The following is a 19,759-nucleotide window of genomic DNA, read 5'->3' on the forward strand; positions in this document are numbered from 1 at the left end:
GTGTGTGTGCGCGCGCGTGAAGCACACAACAACACAATGGACCATCACACACCTTAGTAGTTGTATACTATTCATGTGGATAATCCCATATAAAGCACACAACCCCCTTTATTTATTTCAATGTGGGACAAACATTCTCAAAATTTCAAGTTTTTCCAAGCTACTTTCAACTCTTAATTCTTATGGATTTCATTAAGAAATTCTTAAAACCATACATGAAAATTTAAGTTCAAATATCATTGAACAAATTCCAGTCATTAGTTTTTAGGATTAATATCAAGAACATAATTAAATTAAGCTCTAAAATCCTAATTTTCTAACAATCCCCCACAAATCCATACAGAAATGCGATCAGGTTTTTCATCATGACTTTTTTTTTCAAAGTAGGTACCCTTCCGGGTTTGAACCCTCCTAAGTCCTCTACTTCAATGGCTATCGGATTCAGATGGAATGTTTCACCTTGAATCTTAATCTGTTTAGTATAACCATGTTCCATAGACGACGACAAGTCAAAGGCTATGGTGCCAATCTACGGCTTTAAGACATTAATGGTCATGTCTCGATCCTGTTCGTCGAATGCTTCAAGGATTAACCCTATCCTCTAATTGCGACCACACAATTACATTCGCTTAGCTGGGCATCTCCAGAGATATACTGCTTCTATCTCGTCAAATGACTTGACCCCATTCAGAGTTTTAATACTCTTGCTTTTCTAGCAGTGTCAGTACCTTCTAGGTTTACAGGGGATAGACTCAGATACTATAGTATCAACTATGTAGCAAAGGTACTACCAATTCATCCTTACAGCTTGTTATTACCCATTGAATACACTTTGAGGGATCTCCTCTCATGTGTATTGGGTTCCCACTGTTGATGAATTATGATGGGTTGACAGTCCCATCCCCAACCTTGACTTAAGGACCACTGCAGGTTCCAGTCCTTTAGTAAGAGGATCAGCTATATTATTCTGAGTTCCTATGAACTCTATAGCTATGATCCTATCAGTCACTAAACCCCTTATAGACTTGAGTCTAACTTGGATGTGTCTCTTAGTTTTAGCATTATGCTTTTTACTGCTAATCTTATCGATAGTTGTTCGACTATCACAGTGAACAGTAATAGCAGGAAGCGGTCTGCTTACTACAGGTATTACAGACATAAGTCCGTGTAACCATTCAGCCTCCGTCCCTGTGGCATCAAGTGCACACAACTCAACCTCAAAAGTAGACCGAGTAACTATAGTCTGTCTGCTTGACTTCCAGGATATTGCTCCACCAGCCAAGGTGAACACGTATCCAGTCACTCCATTGGAACCAGACTTCTTAGTTATCCAACTTGCATCACTGTACCCTTCAAGCACACCAGCAAATCTCCTGTAGTATAAACTAAGGTACATTGTGCCTTTTAGATATCTAAGTACTCTATCAAGAGCATCCCAATGAGTTCTGTTTGGACAGCTTGTATATCTAGCCAATTTAGACACAGAATATGAAATATCTGGTCTAGTACAATTAGCAAGATACTGCAAGCTCCCAATAATCTGAGAATACCTTAACTGAGACACAGGCACTCCTGAAGTATTCTTGACAAGGGCAACTTTTGAATCATAGGGTGTACTAGCGATTCTACACTGTGAATAACCATATTTCCCAAGTATAGATTTCTCTATATAATGAGATTGAGTCAAGGATATTCCTTCAGTGGAATGAATCAGTTTGATTCCAAGAATCACACTTGCCTCACCCATATCCTTCATTTCAAAATGCCTTTTCAAGAACTTTTTAGTCTCGTTAATAATCTCAATATTTGTTCCAAACAGTAAAATGTCATCCACATATAGGCACAAAATAACACACTCATTACTTTTAACTTTAGTGTAGACACACTTATCACTTTCATTAATCTTATAACTGAAAGGCAATACAGTTTCATCAAACTTTTTATGCCAATCTCTGGGAGCTTGTTTCAAGCCATAGATGGATTTGATCAACTTACATACTTTCCTTTCATTGCCTGATGCAACAAATCCTTCAGGTTGATCCATATAAATCTCTTCTTCAAGTTCACCATGAAGAAAAGCCGTCTTTACATCCATCTGATGGACGATAAGACCATGGACTGAAGCCAATGCTATAAGCATTCGGATTGTTACCATTCTTGCAACCAGAGAGTATGTATCAAAGTAATCAATTCCTTCCTTTTGCTTAAAACCCTTAGCTACTAGTCTAGCTTTGTACTTGTCTATTGAGCCGTCAGGGTTCAACTTCCTTTTAAAGACCCATTTGCACCCAATAGTAGAACACCCAGGAGGGAGATCAACCAACTCCCATGTTCTATTAGAAACAACAGAATTAATTTCACTCTTCACAGCGCCCTTCTAGTGCCTTGACTCAGAAGAATCCATAGCTTGTCGGAAAGTTAAAGGTTCGTCCTCGATATTGTAAGTGATGAAATCACTTCCAAAATCCTTGACTACCTTTGCACGCTTACTCCTCCTTGGTTCCTCTAGTTCCTTAGGAATAGAGCTACTACTAGGTTCCGCCCCCACATTTGTCATCTTTTCCACATGATCAGGAATAGAACTTGATGTGTGAGTAGGATCTTCCTCAGAAGTCGTTTCAGGTATTCCAGTCTTCATAGGGTAGACATCCTCAAAGAATGTCGCATCTCGAAATTCAACTATCGTGTTTGCCACTATACCATCTATGTCAGATTTTAACACTAAAAATCTCATAGCTGTAGTGGTGTCAAGATAGCCCGGAAAGATACAGTCAACAGTCTTTGGACCTAGTTTCTTTCTCTTGTGTTCAGGAACAAGCACCTTAGCAAGGCACCCCCACACACGAAGATACTTAAGACTAGTCATCCTGCCTTTCCATAACTCTAAGGATGTTTTATCCATGTGTTTCAGAGGGACTCTATTCAAAATATGGCAAGCCGTATTTAGAGCCTCCCCCCACATGTATTTAGGCAACCCAGAGTTAATAAGCATACTATTAATCATATCTTTAAATGTTCTGTTCTTTCGCTCAGCAACCCCATTAGACTCTGGTGTGTATGGTGGAGTAACTTCATGAACTATACCATTGTTTGCACAAAATTCATTAAAAGCATTACTCGTATACTCACCACCTCTATCAGATCTCAACCTTTTAAGTAACTTACTAGTTTGTTTTTCTACTTCAGTTTTATATATAATGAATTTACTAAGTGCTTCATCCTTATGTTTAAGTAAATAAACATAACAGTATCTACTACTATCATCTATAAAAGTAATGAAGTATCTAAACTGGTCCTTGGTCAACACACCACCAAATTCACAAATATCAGTGTGTACTAAATCTAACAAGTCTGAATCCCTAACAACGTTATGAAAAGGTTTCCTTATTTGTTTAGCAGACACACATACTTGACATTTAGAATTCTTTTCTATGATATGTTTTGGTATCAACTCTAAGTTCATCATGTTCTTAAGAGCACCAAAGTTTAAATGACCTAGTCTAGCATGCCATATATTCGAGGATTCAATATAGTTAACAGAGGGAATAACATTATTATTCAAATTTCCCAAAACGGGATCCGCATTAATAACAAATAAACCATTTGACAAGTAACCCTTGCCAAAGAATGTACCAGTGTGAATAAGAACTACTTTATTACATTTGAACGAAATTTCAAAACCACTAGAAACTAAACAGCTTCCACTTATTATATTTCTACGCATATCGGGAACATGATGCACTCTCTTAAGAGATAGAATACGTCCTGAAGGGAACTTCAGATCCACGTTTCCAACTCCATGTACTTGAGCAGCACTAGCATTCCCCATCTTCACAGTCAGGCTATGACTCTGTTGATAAGATATAAATAAACTAATATCAGCACAAATATGTACATTAGCTCCAGTATCTATCAACCATTCATTTGATAGATAGGTAGAAAATATCACAGGGTTGTAGGATACATACCGGTCAACGTCGGTTTCAGAAGCCGTAGCCTCACCAACGACCATGTTCACTATAGGCCCACTTGCGGTTCCAAGCACAACATTTGCTTGTGCTACCTCGGTTTTCTTCGTTTTCTTCGTAGGGCAGTCCTTACTCCAATGCCCAACATGCCCACAAGACCAGCATGGTTTGTTTGCCTTGGGTTTCTTGGCCTTGTCCTTGTCACTCTTAGGTTTATTACTATTAGCTTTCTTAGCAAAAGCCTTCCTCTTCTGTCCTACAGTTGCTATGTTTACCTTCGAGGTACCGTGTTCAGTTGGCATCACATGTCCCTGTTTGGACTTGTGTTGTTCTTGCACCGAGATGTCCAGCATAAGGTTGGTCCAGGTGATCTCTTCTTTCTGTCTTTTCAGGGAGAGAGAGAACTCTTCCCAAGACTTCGAGAGCTTTTCAATCACACTCATCACCTTGAACTTCTCCGGGAGATTCATTTCAGACTCCTTCAAAGCATGCACTATCATCTCGAACTTATGCACCTGCTCAGTCATGGACTTATTGTCCACCAGCTTGAACTCGAGGAACTTTGCCACATAATACTTTTCTAGACCTTGTGAGTCAGTATTATGTGTCTGGTCCAGCTTCTCCCATAAGAGTTTTGCAGAGTAGGCATCAGAAGAATAGACATCAAACAAAGTGTTTGTTAGTGCCGCCAGAATGGCCGCCCTAGCCACTCCATCCTTCTCAGCCCACTTCGCAAAAGCCTTAACTGTGTCAGCCTTCTCTTGATCCACTACTGGTTTCTCATATTCCACAACCGGCCACAGACCCTTTATAGTTAGCCACAACTTCATCCTTTTCTGCCAGCGAGAAAAGCCAATGCCACCGTTGAATTTCTCCGGTAAACCGGTTAGTTCAACAACTTGTGGGAAATTATAGGTGGTCCAATCAATGGCCCCAGCAGTTGCACCCGAACCGCTACCACCACTAACGATAACCTCACTTTCGTTAACCATTATGCTAAATTCTAAATAACTAATATTCTCTTCAAGAATGTTGAAAATCTCACTAACAAATATTGCAACATAGAGGCAAGTGTATAAAGAATTTAGCAAGTTTACGTAATTATCTTGAATATATTAACCATTTCTTTCTTTTCCGAAGGCCAAGTCCACAGTCAACAAAACAAAGCATGCATGAAAACAAAATCAGTAACTGAAATAACGAAGAGAGAAAGAAAGATGTACCCGAAACCATAGCTTTCAACAGTGACTGAAATAAAGGTTCACATATACAAAATGCCAAGAAAATGATCACAGCTGAGTCACCAGGCCTTGCTCGAAGTCCTGGCTGCTCTTGAAGAGAATATTGCCCCCTACCTGCTGCGTTTGGGATGCGTGCAATATCTCCACCAGGATAAAACAGCTCGGAGTTGATGTTAACAGCAGCAACAAAACCTCCACCTCGACCAGCACCTCAGTCGCCGTAAAAACCAACCTACAGCACTTCGAACTTGTGTTTTGTGGGAGAGAAAATGCAGAGAGGGAGAAGAGAAGAGAATGTTATGTGGTGTGTAAAAAAACATTCACTCAAGCCTCTATTTATAGGAGAGGAAAAATGAAACTGTTCCACACTTTAATGTCTGAATTAAACTGCACCATTAATTTAAAAATTCAAAACTGATCAGATTTTGAATTTAAATTATTTGTAACAGTTTTTTTTCACTTAAAACCCATATTATTATCAGATTTAATTTTAATTCATCAGTTTCATATCAGATTACTTGTCCAGGTTCAATGTATTTAGACTAAGCCCACTAACAACGTGACTTAGCCCAATTTAACCCAGCCCAAACAATTTATTATTATAATAATAATAATCTAGTCATCGATAAATAAATTCGAATTAAAATTAATTCTCAAATAAATAAAATCCTCGCCCAGGTCACCTCGCGTACGCGAGACGCCGAGACATTCGCCCAAATCGCCCTTCGACCCGACCCGGTGCGTGGCGTGGCGGGGCGGGGCGCGCGTGAAGCACACAACAACACAATGGACCATCACACACCTTAGTAGTTGTATACTACTCATGTGGATAATCTCATATAAAGCACACAACCCCCTTTATTTATTTCAATGTGGGACAAACATTCTCAAAATTTCAAGCTTTTCCAAGCTACTTTCAACTTTCAATTCTTATGGATTTCATTAAGAAAATTCTTAAAACCATACATGAAAATTGAAGTTCAAATATCATTGAACAAATTCCAATCATTAGTTTTTAGGATTAATATCAAGAACATAATTAAATTAAGCTCTAAAATCCTAATTTTCTAACAATTCAAGTCTTCCATCTTTGTATTTAGGCCTTATTACCTTTTAAATCTTAAAATTTGTACCAATATACACATAAAATCGTCAGATTTAAAAGTATTCTTTCTGAACCCTGGTGTACCAAAATGTGTAACTATTAGATCATTAAACGAGATAGATCACACAAATATAAATCGACTGGGTGTATACCATAAACCCCTAATATTTGAAACCTTTTATTTCCTTTATTATTTTTGTCAGAAACTTTTTCTTTATTTAATAACAATAAAATTTAATTATTCATACTGTCCCCGGTCTCGGTGATAAAAGTCCCATATAAAAAATGTAAAATTTTTAAAACATAAAAAAAATTGTAAATTAAGGTAATGTAGTTTGAACCCCGCCAAAGACAAGATTGAAGGAAATGGCGGGAATTCTCGACGCCAATAAAAAGTGTTCTATAAAACACAATGTATTCAACCCCCATTCTTTATTTACGAATCTCTCTTGAAAATTCATAATCGTTTTCAATCTGGATTACGAGTTATCACAAATGGAGGCCCAGAGCAATACTTTCATATCAGAAGTCAAAGAATCAAGCCAAAATGTTCCGATTCTTCGAGTAAAAAAGTTGTCTAACAAAGTTGTTGTACCCACCAGAGGATCCTCTCTTTCTGCTGGTTACGATCTTTCCAGGTAAATTTATATATATCTACAAAAAAAATAAAATTGTCAGAATGTATCTACAAAAATTTAATTACTACCCTAATTAGGGTTTATTTATCATATTTTTAAGTTTTGTTTAGCGCTCAAGAGACTGTTGTCCCGGCGAGAGGAAAGGCATTGGTTCCAACAGATCTAAGCATAGCAATACCCGATGGAACTTATGCTCGTATCGGTAAATAAATAAATTTTTATTTTAGTTCGCTTCTTATGTTTGATTTTGTAACAGGCTTTGATATTAGGAATAGTTATGTTATGTAGCGCCGCGCTCAGGATTGACATGGAAGCATTCGATAGATGTTGGTGCGGGTGTAATTGATGGCGATTATAGAGGTCCTGTTTGAGTAATATTGTTCAATCATTCTAACAACTTTTGTACTGTGACATTAATGGAGTTAACAGCTTATATCAAATATATCTGTAGAACAAGGAAGTGTATACATCTAACCCATAGTGAAATGTTTGTTACAAGCTTAGAAGAATGAAGGGACTACACCTAAACTATATATATACTATATAAAATGACAGCTAGCTTTCTAACAGAATTTATTTTGTCAACTAAAATAAGGCTTTGTTTGGCTAAAAGGAACTTGCAACTTATTGTTGACTTTTATCTTGTTGACCAGAATATTCTCATTAGCCCCCCCATAAACTGAAACATCTGAAGCATCTGTCACATGAAATGCTTTGCCATCTGTTGATTGTATTACATGAGCCCTTCCACAAATTGAGGACAAATTAAGGAAGGTTAGTCCCAACTTTGCTGAACAAGACCAATGTGGCATTTTGCCTAGGCCTTTAGTAAGAATATCAGCTGTGTTATCCTTTGAAGTGATCTGGTATATATCAACCAAACCAGACGTTATTTTTTCTCTGATAAAATGACAATCCAGCTCGATATGCTTAGTACGAGCGTGGTAGACTGGGTTTGCAGCAAGATCTAAAGCTGCCTTGTTATCACAATGTAAGTGAACAGGTGCAGTAATCTTGACTCCCAATTCTTGAAGAAGGCTTTTGAGCCATATAATTTCACAAGATGCATCTGATAGTGCCCTGTATTCAGCTTCACATGTGCTTCGAGATGTTAACGGCTGTTTCTTGGATCGCCAGGAAATGGACACAGGTCCAAGCAAGAAACAATAACCACCAACTGATCTTCGGTCACCCGGATCCCCGGCCCAATCACTATCACTATACCCTTGAAAATGGAGGTTATTAGTAGCAGGAAAAAATAGACCATGGTGAGAAGTTAGCTGTAGATAACGAAGAACTCTCTCCACTGCTGCTACATGAGCTTGTCTGGGTGCATGTAAAAACTGACTCAACAGTTGTACTGAAAAAGAAATATCAGGTCTGGATGAAGTTAAATAAAGTAACTTTCCCACAAGTGTTCTGTAAGAAGATGCATTCCCAACAATTGGACCTGGCAAATCATTATCATACAACTTAATATGTGGATCAACTGGAACTGACAAAGGTTTGCAATTCTCCATATTGGCAGATTTCAATAAATCGACAATAAACTTGTGCTGACTAAGAAAAAGGCCCTGTGCAGTTCTATGCACTTCCAATCCTAGATAAAATTTTACTGGACCTAAATCTTTGATACTAAACCTCTTATGTAAGAGAGACTTGAGGGATTTAATCAGCTCAAAGTCATTTCTAGATAATAAAATGTCATCCACATAAACCACAATTGCAACAAAACTAGAACCAGACTTGAAAGTAAACAGTGAATGATCTAACATAGATTTTACATAACCTGCCTCCAATAAGCATGCAGCAAGCTTTGTGAACCATTCTCTAGATGCATGTCTAAGTCCATAAAGAGACTTGTTTAGCTTACAAACCAGATGCCTTAAGTCAATAAAACCAGCTGGAAAATATCCCTGTGGAAGATCCATGTATACCTCTTCACTTAGGTCTCCATGTAAGAAGGCATTATTGATATCTAACTGCTCAATATGCCAACCTTTTGCAACAGCAACAACCAACAAACTTCTAACAGTAACAAGTTTAACTACAGGTGCAAAAGTGTCATGAAAATCAACACCTGCAATTTGGGTATATCCCTTAGCAACCAAACGAGCTTTAAACCTCTCTATTTCACCATTTGGTAAATATTTGACCTTAAAAACCCATTTACAACCAATCTTAGTTTTATTTGGAGGTAGTGGCATAATGGTCCAGGTGTTATTTGCTTCCAAGGCTGTCAATTCCTTGTTAATTGCCTCCACCCACCTTGAATCTTTAATAGCTTGATGATAATTATGAGGTTCAAAAATCACAGTGGAATTGTGAGCATAAGCAGAAATCTCCTGGGAATCAGAATCATAAGAATGATGTATAAGGTGTAAAGACAGAGGATCCAAAGAATCATTGACAACTGAAGGTGTTGGATGAGACACAGGTGAAGGCACCTCTAATTTTGTATAGTTTACTTGATAATCTGACCACCATTGTGGTCTAATCGCAATTCTAGTAGATTTCCTAATCACAGGAGGAGTAGGATGTGTATTTAATGTACCACCCTCAATTTCTAAATTTTCTGAGTTATCACGAAAAGTAGAAGAAGAATTTGGTGTCACAAGATTGAGTTCATTAGGTAGGTCAGTAGGAATATCTGGATTTGTTGTAAGGGACATATCAATATCTTGTTCTGATGACTTGTGAGAAAGCCAATTCATGAATGTGTAAGAAGTACAAGGACTGGTAGAAATTTGAGGAACAGATGTAGAATTTTTGAGATGATAAGGAAATATATGTTCCATGAATTTGACATGTCTGCTAACAAAGACAGAATAATTGTCCAATCTGAGGAGTTTATATCCTTTTTGCAAATAAGGATAACCAATGAATACAGATTGAATAGCTCTTGGAGCAAATTTATCCCCTGAATGTAATGAAGCATAGCACAAGCAGCCAAAAGATCTTAAGTGTGAATAATCTGGGGGTGATTTGTGAAGAATCTCATATGGACTTTTATTGTTCAGAACATGTGTTGGTAAAAGATTTATGAGATAAGTGGCTATAAGAAAACACTCCCCCCAATATTTGAGTGGTAATGCAGATTGAAACCTTAAGGATCTAGACATCTCAAGTAAGTGTTTGTGCTTTCTCTCTACCCTAGCATTTTGCTGTGGGGTATAAGTGCAAGATTTTTGATGCAATATACCATGTGTAAGAAGAAACTGATTGAAATCTGCATTCACAAACTCACTGCCATTATCAGTCCTTATGGCTTTGATGGAGGTTTTAAACTGATTAGTCACATAAGCAACAAAATTCTGAAATTTTGGAAACACTTGCTGCTTACTAGACATCAAAGCAGTCCAAGTAGTTCTACTATAGTCATCGACAATAGTTAAGAAGTATCTGCAACCTTCATTTGTGGCCACATGATATGGACCCCAAACATCCATGTGAATTAACTCAAAAATAGAAGAAGCATGAGAAGAACTACTATGAGGAAAACTCAACATGGTTTGTTTTGATATAGGACAAACAGGACAATCTTTATTACAAGAACTGAGTTTGTGAATATCAGAAATGTAACTAAGTACAAGATTTGGGGCATGACCCAATCTCAAATGCCAAAGTTTACTACAGGTATCTGATTTTGGTGACATAGAATTCATGCAAGTTACAGGATCTACTACATTTGAAAAAATAGCAGATGAAGAAGGTTGAGTGAAGTAGTAAAGACCATCTTTCTCAGCACCAGTGGCCAAAGTTTTCACCTGATGCTGGGCCTGAAAAATGCAATGATCTTCTGAGAAAATGACTTTAATTCCAGAATCATGAGTGAGTTTGCTCACAGAAAGCAAATTGCAATTAAATTCAGGCACAAACAAGACATTACAAAGAATGATATCTGAGGTGATCTTGACAGTTCCTACATGATTCACTTTAATGATTTGACCATTTGGTAAGGCCACATGAATAGGATTTAGAGAATTATGAACATCTTGAAATAGAGACTTATCACAACTTATATGATGAGAAGCACCAGTATCTATGACCCAAACATTCTTAAGGCTTATAGCAGAGTAAAATAGCATAGAACAAGCCAAACCTGCCATACTGTTGGATACATGATCCTCTGGAGTGAAGCAATTTTTGTTGTTGTTATTGTTGACCATCTGTGTCATCATATTTGCCATCTGATTAACCTGCTGCTAAAGTTGTTCAAAAGAGGTATGTGACTGTGACTGATATACAGCAGCATTATTCTTATTCCCACCATTGGATCCATTATTGTCAGGTGCATTAGTTGAAACAGTTTGATTCTGCAACTTAGTACCAGAGGAAGCAACAACAACAAAATTGACATTATTAGCTGATGCAAATTTTCCTCTACCTCTTCCTTTTGGTGGATATCCAATTATTTTGAAGCAATTTTCCCTCTGATGACCTTCCTTCTGACAATAAGAGCACTTCAAGACAGGTTTTCTAGTTACAGAACCTTCAACAGGTGGATTGTAAGGCTTGCCAGTATTATATTGACCAAACCTAGCATTAGCAATAAAAGATGTAGGAATCTGAGTACCCTGTCTCTGCCTTTCTTCTTGCTTGATCAAAGAAAAAGTTTGGGCAATGGATGGTAAAGGACTCATCATCAAAATCTGCCCCCTAGCAGATGAAAAACTCTCATTTAATCCCATTAGAAACTGCAACAATTTCTTTCTCTGTTCCCTTTCTTCTTGAAGCTTGTGTGTCTCACATTTGCAACCAATCTTACATGGAAGTACCAGCTCTAAGGCAGTGTATTCATCCCACAGATTTTTCATCTTATGATAATAAATCTCTACAGACTTTTCTCCTTGTTCCAAAGCATGAAGATCCTTCAATACTTGATACACCCTATGACCATTGATGCTTGAAAACTGATCATTCAGTTCATTCCACATTTCTTCAGCAGTATTTACGAAATCCATTCCATTGCTGATCTCATCTGATACGGTGTTTAAGATCCAGCTAATCACCATGTCGTTTACACGATCCCACTGAGAACGAAGTGGAGAAGACTCATCTGGTCTAGGAATTGTTCCATTAATAATCCCAATCTTATTCTTTGTTGATAAAGCAATTGAAAGAGATCTTTTCCATGGATTAAAATTCTCAGTACCAGTGAGCTTTTTGGAGATCAACAAGAGTCCAGGATGATCCATATTTTGCAGATAGAGTGGATGAGAATTATTCTTGAGAAAATCCTGATCATTTACTTCAGCAGTTTCTTCACTATTCTCCTCCATATTTTCATTTATCACATCATTCACATTATTATTGTTCCTCACTATACTAGCATAACTTCGACTACTACTTGCAGCCATTGATAACAGTATGAAGACGATGTTTCAAGGTACGATATATCCACAAAATAACACAATACTCAAGCCTAATTGCGATCTATCACAAGAACAATAATCTGACTCATAATTGATAAGAAACTTTCAAGAAGAACAAGAGATTTTGCAAAATCAACACAATACTCAGACCTAATTGCGATGTATCACAAGAATAACAATCTCATTCGTAATTGATTAAGAAACAAGAAATCTTACGAAATTAGCGATGCGGAAACGTAATATTGCTTCGATCGTAAGCTCTGATACCATAACAACTTTTGTACTGTGACATTAATGGAGTTAACAGCTTATATCAAATATATCTGTAGAACAAGGAAGTGTATACATCTAACCCATAGTGAAATGTTTGTTACAAGCTTAGAAGAATGAAGGGACTACACCTAAACTATATATATACTATATAAAATGACAGCTAGCTTTCTAACAGAATTTATTTTGTCAACTAAAATAAGGGTTTGTTTGGCTAAAAAGAACTTGCAACTTATTGTTGACTTTTATCTTGTTGACCAGAATATTCTCATTACATTCTGATGTTGAGTTTCAAGTTAAATGTTGGAGACAGGATTGCTCAGTTAATTATTGAGAAAATTATGACTCCTGATGTTATGGAAGTTAATGATTTGGACGAGACTGTTCGAGGTGTCGGTGGCTTTGGATCCACCGGAGTGTAACACAAAACGTTACATTGTGTCTTGTATTGTCTTCATTTCATTGGGGCCTAGTTTAGTTGTGTTTAAAAATATGGGTTTGTGTTGTGTGTATTCATGAACACATGTTAAGTAATAAAATTTATAATTATGATGTATTTTGATGGTTGTGGTTGTTGCGAATGCGGGGAGTCCATCATTATAAAGCAGTGTGATCCAATCAAAACAAACTAAACTTATAAAATTTTGTGTTTATGGCACATTACACAAAAACCGTTATTGGTGTTTGTGTGGCAGTCTATTTGCACGTTGGCGTTGGCTATGTAACTGATACATATGTTAAAATCAAACTTTAACCATTGATGTTACAGCCTTGTTATGGATCAAATAGAATAGATCACTAGTCAATCAATCTTAAACATACAGTTTGTGTATTGATATTCAAGATAATATAAATGCTCTTTCAAAGAATCCTTCTGCAGATCCAGCAAGTATGGTCTGCTGCCATCTTGTTAGTGCCCAGAAGTAGTAATCCTGTAAAGAGAGATGTGTGCCAAAATAGACAAATTATTTAACAAATTTGCCACCAGATATCTAAGCGTCTGGTTATGACTTATGAGTGTTGTCCGATTGAGAAAAAGGATTTTAGCCAACCAAACTACGCAACCCCTGTGCGAAGACATTTGAGAACTCATCCATTTCATTTTTAGGTAAGATCACGCCTATCTCGGTATCCATTTTTGAATCTTTACATCTCGACAGAGATAATGGTTCGTCCACAAATTCAAACTTTAGAGGTTTACCCCATCCAAAATCTATGCTGTTGTAATAGTCCAACTTGGGGGAGCCAGCAATACCAATAGTCCATTCCCCTCTCATTGCACCGGAAAGGTCCTCCAGCCACTTGTCTGAACGGTGCAACGGACCTTCCTTAAGCTTCACAGATATTGAATCTCCCAACACTTCAGCAGCAGCAGCAAGGCCTTCTTCTCCTACTATAACCCTGCCTGTTTGCACTCCAAGACATAGCACTAAGCAATTGCCGAAGTAAGAAGCAGGCAAGGGCGGATCTAATCGAGCACGACAATCCATAACAAACCCAAAGTTCTGAGACTCATCTAAATTGTGCACCTCTTCCAGAACACTGGCCCGTGTTTTTGCAAAACATGTCCATAGATAAGCACACATAACGGTGAAAGACGACAAATATGCTAAGTTTGGCCGTTTTGTTGATACCATGTTCTTCAGGGCCTTAATATTTGCTTCAGTTAATACAAATGTTGCCCTAACCTTAATGTTTGAGGAATCTTGAGTAGTCTCCTTTTGTTGCTGCATCTGCTTAACTAGCGGTCCTAATGTTTTCACAAGCACAGTACTTAGACCATGGGGGTCTTTGATACAACTCCTATCATAACTTGGAATTTGAAAGTCCTCATAAGGTACCAAATCATTAACATCAAGTTTACCATCAGAGATATGAACTTGTTTAGCAATCGAAGCCCATGCTCGTACAAAGTTGAACACGGAGCTTCCATCTGCAACAACGTGTGAGTTCGTGATTCCAATACAGATACCGCGGTTTGGAAATACAGTCACTTGGATAGCAAACACAGTAGAAGCAGAGCATTTTTCCCCGGAGGTATCAATACAAGTAGTTGACTGGAGTTGCGGAACCAGAGGCTTTAACATGTTAACATCACGTACATGGTTTCCCAAAAACTGATCGAGATCATCGGTGCACTCAGCAAATGTTACAGACACCGAGTCTCCATCCAAGTATCGAATTTGAAAATCAGTGGTGGAACTAGTATCGGAGGGTGCTAGTAATTTTCCAGCTAAAGGAGTGAAGTGTTTGAGAGGCATAGATAACGAGGTCTTGATAATTGGAACTGTGTGTTGAACAAAATGTTGAGTGGAGTATGGAAAATCGAAGAAGATGACACGGGCAAGGGGATTGAAAGGGAGCCATATTAAGTCGAAGAACTGGAGGGGCAGAGAGGTGACTGCAACAGGGTCGCGGGGTGGAGAGACACTGCACTGTTCAAAAACTGTTAGTGTGGCTGATAGACCCTCCATTTTCTACTGCACAGAGGGTGCTGTTGTTTGAAGATAATGCATCCTGTCCCATACAATATTGTTTTATGTACAGCGTCTCTATTATTTGTCTTTCCAGGAAAGACGCGTAATATTATTGATATGGTATGGCCCTTTTGTTTGTCGACCACACATTCACATTATTCTTATTTTCGTTTCTTCAAATTATCCTGCTTCTAGACATAAAAATAGTCTAAGCACTTACGTAATGCGTATGAGTATGTGTTGAATACTCAATATCAAAGATTGATGTGCTCAAAAGAGTTGTCACAGATTAAAAGAAATATAATTGTATTCCCGTACCAATTGTTATTCGACGCGCTTTAAGATAAATATAAAATATTATTTTATTAATTTTTTTTTTTAAAAAAATTCTGAATAAAAATATAATATTTAAACTTTTATTTAAAAAAATAATTTTTTTAAAAAATTTATAGAACCACACATTTGATTCATGTTGAAATGTGTGCCGAACATTATATTAGAAATAATAATATTTGGGAGGGATTGGGGAGTATTTTTTAGATTAAGGGATTGTGTTGGTGGTATAAGGGTATACTTTAGAATAAGGGGTTGTGTTTGTATATACAGACTTGCTATCTCTTCTATATATAATAGCCTAACAAGAGATAATATTTTGAGATTAAAAAGTCTCATTTAAAAGACTAAACTACCCCTGTTTTTAATATTTATATAAAAAATTGTATTTTTTGGGAATCGAATTCAAGTTGCTTCATTCTTCTATACAACCTCGTACCACTACACCATATTGTCACATGTGCTTTTTATCATACACACATAATATGTAAGTGTGCTAAATAAATATTTTATTTAACTTTAAAGATAGCTACTTGAATTCCGAAAAAAAAAGATAGTTACTTGAATATTTGTACAATTAATTTTAAAGAATTGAATTTCAGATATAAAGTTAGCCATAGTACATAAATGGATTATTATCTTATTTATTATTATTTTTTTTGTTTGAAAATATATCTCATATATTTTTAACATATTTTTTATTATAAAAAGTAATTAAAATGTACATATATAATTTTTAAAGAAAATATTGAAAATATAATCGCCTATATATAAATAATCTAGATTGGTATTAAATATTTAGATAAGTTTGAATTATAATGAGTCAATAAATTTTAGTTTATTTTAAATTTGAAATCAGAATTTGGCCCATTATTCAAAAAATACTCGAAATTTGACTATATGACTAGCCGAAAAATATTGTCACATTCTACGTTTAGTAAATTTAAATTAGAAGTTCGACGAGAATATCTTACCAATAATGTGAAATTTTTTTATATATTATATTAATATAAATTAATGTGTCAAGTCAATTGATTATTTGTATTAAAATTATCAACTTCACTAGTAGCGCAATAGTGTTTTGAGACTTGTCACGATTTTAAAAATATTTAAAATTTGATATGAGATCTCACGAGATTTGTTAAAACTACGATGATATATTAATTCGATTTATTTTTCATTTTTCACTTTAAAAAAACTAGCATTTTAAAAAGAATTCTTTTAGATAAACAATATTTATTGATCAAGATAATATTGTACAAATAATTTGAATTATTTTAATATTTTGAATTATTCAAATAAAAGTTATATCTATACTATATTGTAGCATTTGATTCAATACATTTTATACTATTTTAAAAAATAAATATTGTTCAATAATTTGAAGGAATTAACCAGTTCAACTAATATTTATAAAACTTTATCGAATTGAAAAATATTTAATTTTAGGAGAATAATATTCAATATTATCAAATTATTATATGAATAAATATTAGAGTTGTAATGAAAAAAACTTAAAAATAGTTTAAATAACAATATAATTACAATATTTCCTTCAAATTCTTGAAAAAATCATGAACATCAATAATAAGTCTTAGAATACATAATTTATTTTTATGTTATATTATTGATACTCAGTCGCGTAAAAAATAGATATGGATTGTTTGTTAGTGATAATGTGAATACCATATATAAATTATTGCAATTTATTTATTATATAATTTTAATTTTTGAATAATTATAAATACATATTATTTAAGTAATCAATTGCCTCACTTAGATATTAATAATGATTGTACATGTACATAAATCAGATATTTATCATATAAATAATTGAAATCATCATAATTTCTTAAGAAATGTAACATATGATAATTCACATGCTAACATAGACACATATAACATAATCTTATTTTGTTAAGAGTGGTGTAAAAAACTAACATTTTTCCAAACATATATACGTTAAATTTCAAAAACTAATATTTTTCATTAAAATAAACTAGTATATTAACAGTAGTGTAAATTTTATATTATTTTATATTATGATTGCAAGTAATTCTGAATTCAGTTTTTCATTTTTTATCTTTTTAAATTGAGTAATTTAATTGTAAGTTGGTAGAGAACTCAGTAATAATATAGACCAGTTATATAGTTTATTTAAATAAAATTCAAAATTTTTGGTCAACTCTGTATTTAACATATATGTTAATTTTTAACTTTTTCAAATAAACATACCAACGACTTCTACATATTAAGTTTATTTGTTTCATTTTAAACGTACACTGACTACCATGTTTATATAATTATATTCATTCATTAAATACAATTATACAACACAAACAAGAATATATAAATTTTTCTTCATGAGCTATATTGGACACATTGTTTAATTTAGTATTTTCTTGTATGAAAATTATACACAAATAAATACGTTACGTTAGAGATTATACAACATTTACAAATAAGAATATAACTAAAAATATTATAATTGCATGCATAAAAAAACTCTGGAAAATAAATGGACTTAATCTCATGTAACTTGCCGCCTGAGAATATTCTTAAACTCAGTTTTCTCTAAAATAAACATCTAAAATAAACAAGTGATTATAAATGATACGTAGAAGAATATTTATAAATTAAATAAGTGTTTTGATAATTTTATTTTTAAGTAAGAATTTTTTACTTTAATGAATTAAAGTAAATAATTATAAAATATAATTATCTTAATTCTTGAATTTTAAGTTAGATTAACATTTAAAAATATATATTTTAAACTTTATAAATCAACGAAAAATTAAAATAAATAGAGAAAAAATACATCGTTGCTAACATTCAATTTATCAACTTATAAGTTATAAATTCGATTTATAAATTGAGTTGACAAAAACTTTAAAATAAATTTTTAAGTTTTGAGAGCATCTCCAATAGTTTTTTAATATTACCTTCAAAATTCAAATTTGAAGAAAATTGTAGTTTTACTTGCTCCAAGAGACTCCTAGTCACTCATAAATTCACTAAAATTCCCTTCTATCTCCTCAATTTTAAGAGGTACTTGGCACTCGTAACTAATATTATATAATAAATTTATGTGCAAACATTCTCTCTCCGTCCACTTTCTTTTATATTTTATGGACATATCTTACTTTTAATAATATAAAATAAAGTAAGAAGTGAATATAAGAAATATTGTTGGAATTGAGTTCACATCAAATCACTAATAGTCAATATTTTATATTATATTTATGAGTGAGTTAGAAGACTATTGGAGATGCTTTTAGTTGACTTAGAAGCAAAGTTTCAAACATGCCTATATTATATATAAGCTTTTATAAGTAGTCGGTGACGCAAAGTATTCTAACTTGTAGCTTGAGCAAGTCGGTGGGCAAGAAAAAAAAAATCGGTGGGCAAGATTATGCATTATGGGATTGGGCTGGCTACAAAGTACAACCTTTCTATGTCATCCTAAAGCTTAAAGAGTAAAGAGTGAAGAGGTTCAAGAAGTTAATGGGCCATATAGCGTTCTGATGACTAAAATTAGCCCACCCTTACAGGCTTTTGTCATATGAGGCAAATATTTCAACAAACTTTGTCATTTTCTCCCGTAACAGAAAATGTGAACTCCTTAGTTTTTAGGGAAATTCACAAATATACCAATTTTGATATATTTATTTGCAACTCTATTATCTTATTAAAAATCGTGCAAATTTATTATTTTTTAAAAAACACACACAATTAAATTGTAAAATTACAAACTTTCTACTCACTTTATCATCCTCGTCATTTCTCACCTCATCTTCCTCCACCACCATCTGCCTCCACCATCACCACCATCCTCTGCCGCCTCCACCCCCGAATCCCCCTCCTTCGCCACTTCCACCGCCTCTACCACCACCTCCTCCGCCTCCACCCCCGAATCCACCACCTACACCCCCAATCCATCACCTCCGCTGCCTCCACCATCACCGCCCTCGAATCCACCTCCTCCACTGTAATGCCCCCAACTCCGGGGTCAGGAATCTGGATCGTCACGCAATCTTTCAATCATGTGTAACCTGCATTAACTCAATAATCCAATAATTTCATATCACAGACGCCCAATCTCACACACTCACAAGTTATAGTCTTACAAACGACGTACAACAAGTATCATCTGTTATTAAAACTCAAATGTACTTTACAGGATCTCAAATAATTATTCATAACCTCTACATGAAGTTACAATAATTACGACTGATATCTTATATCTATCTGATACTCTGGTCCACCTGAGACAAAGCTGTCAGGGATTCTCCCCATGACTGCAAGCGACTAAGTCTCACACCGACATGCTGGTTATCTGTTGTGTTGTGTTA

General features: G+C 35.0%; 2 protein-coding genes across 2 annotated transcripts; one reads left to right on the top strand and one right to left on the bottom strand.

Annotated features, from left to right (window-relative positions):
- The first annotated feature begins 6,757 nt into the window (after positions 1–6,757).
- On the top strand, positions 6,758–13,153 carry LOC141689676 (deoxyuridine 5'-triphosphate nucleotidohydrolase-like). Its single transcript, XM_074494032.1, has 4 exons — positions 6,758–6,952; positions 7,063–7,154; positions 7,241–7,338; positions 12,872–13,153. Exons 1-3 carry the CDS (start codon positions 6,810–6,812, stop codon positions 7,321–7,323), a joined length of 318 nt encoding a protein of 105 aa, XP_074350133.1. The 5' UTR covers positions 6,758–6,809; the 3' UTR covers positions 7,324–7,338; positions 12,872–13,153.
- A 177-nt stretch (positions 13,154–13,330) lies between these two features.
- LOC141689675 (malonyl-coenzyme A:anthocyanin 3-O-glucoside-6''-O-malonyltransferase-like) lies at positions 13,331–15,166 on the bottom strand. Its single transcript, XM_074494031.1, has one exon. The coding sequence runs from the start codon at positions 15,069–15,071 to the stop codon at positions 13,641–13,643; it is 1,431 nt and encodes a 476-aa protein (XP_074350132.1). The 5' UTR covers positions 15,072–15,166; the 3' UTR covers positions 13,331–13,640.
- Positions 15,167–19,759: the final 4,593 nt, after the last annotated feature.

The sequence above is a fragment of the Apium graveolens genome, chromosome 10 (assembly GCF_009905375.1).
Source record: "Apium graveolens cultivar Ventura chromosome 10, ASM990537v1, whole genome shotgun sequence".
Classification (NCBI taxonomy): Eukaryota; Viridiplantae; Streptophyta; class Magnoliopsida; order Apiales; family Apiaceae; genus Apium; species Apium graveolens.

Excerpts from the sequence above, each read along its gene's own strand:
- LOC141689675 (XM_074494031.1), bottom strand. The coding sequence starts at position 15,071 with ATGGAGGGTCTATCAGCCACACTAACAGTTTTTGAACAGTGCAGTGTC.
- LOC141689676 (XM_074494032.1), top strand. The coding sequence starts at position 6,810 with ATGGAGGCCCAGAGCAATACTTTCATATCAGAAGTCAAAGAATCAAGC. Across the intron at positions 6,953-7,062 it reads GCTGGTTACGATCTTTCCAG|CGCTCAAGAGACTGTTGTCC; the intron begins GTAAATTTATAT and ends AGTTTTGTTTAG. Across the intron at positions 7,155-7,240 it reads TGGAACTTATGCTCGTATCG|CGCCGCGCTCAGGATTGACA; the intron begins GTAAATAAATAA and ends TATGTTATGTAG.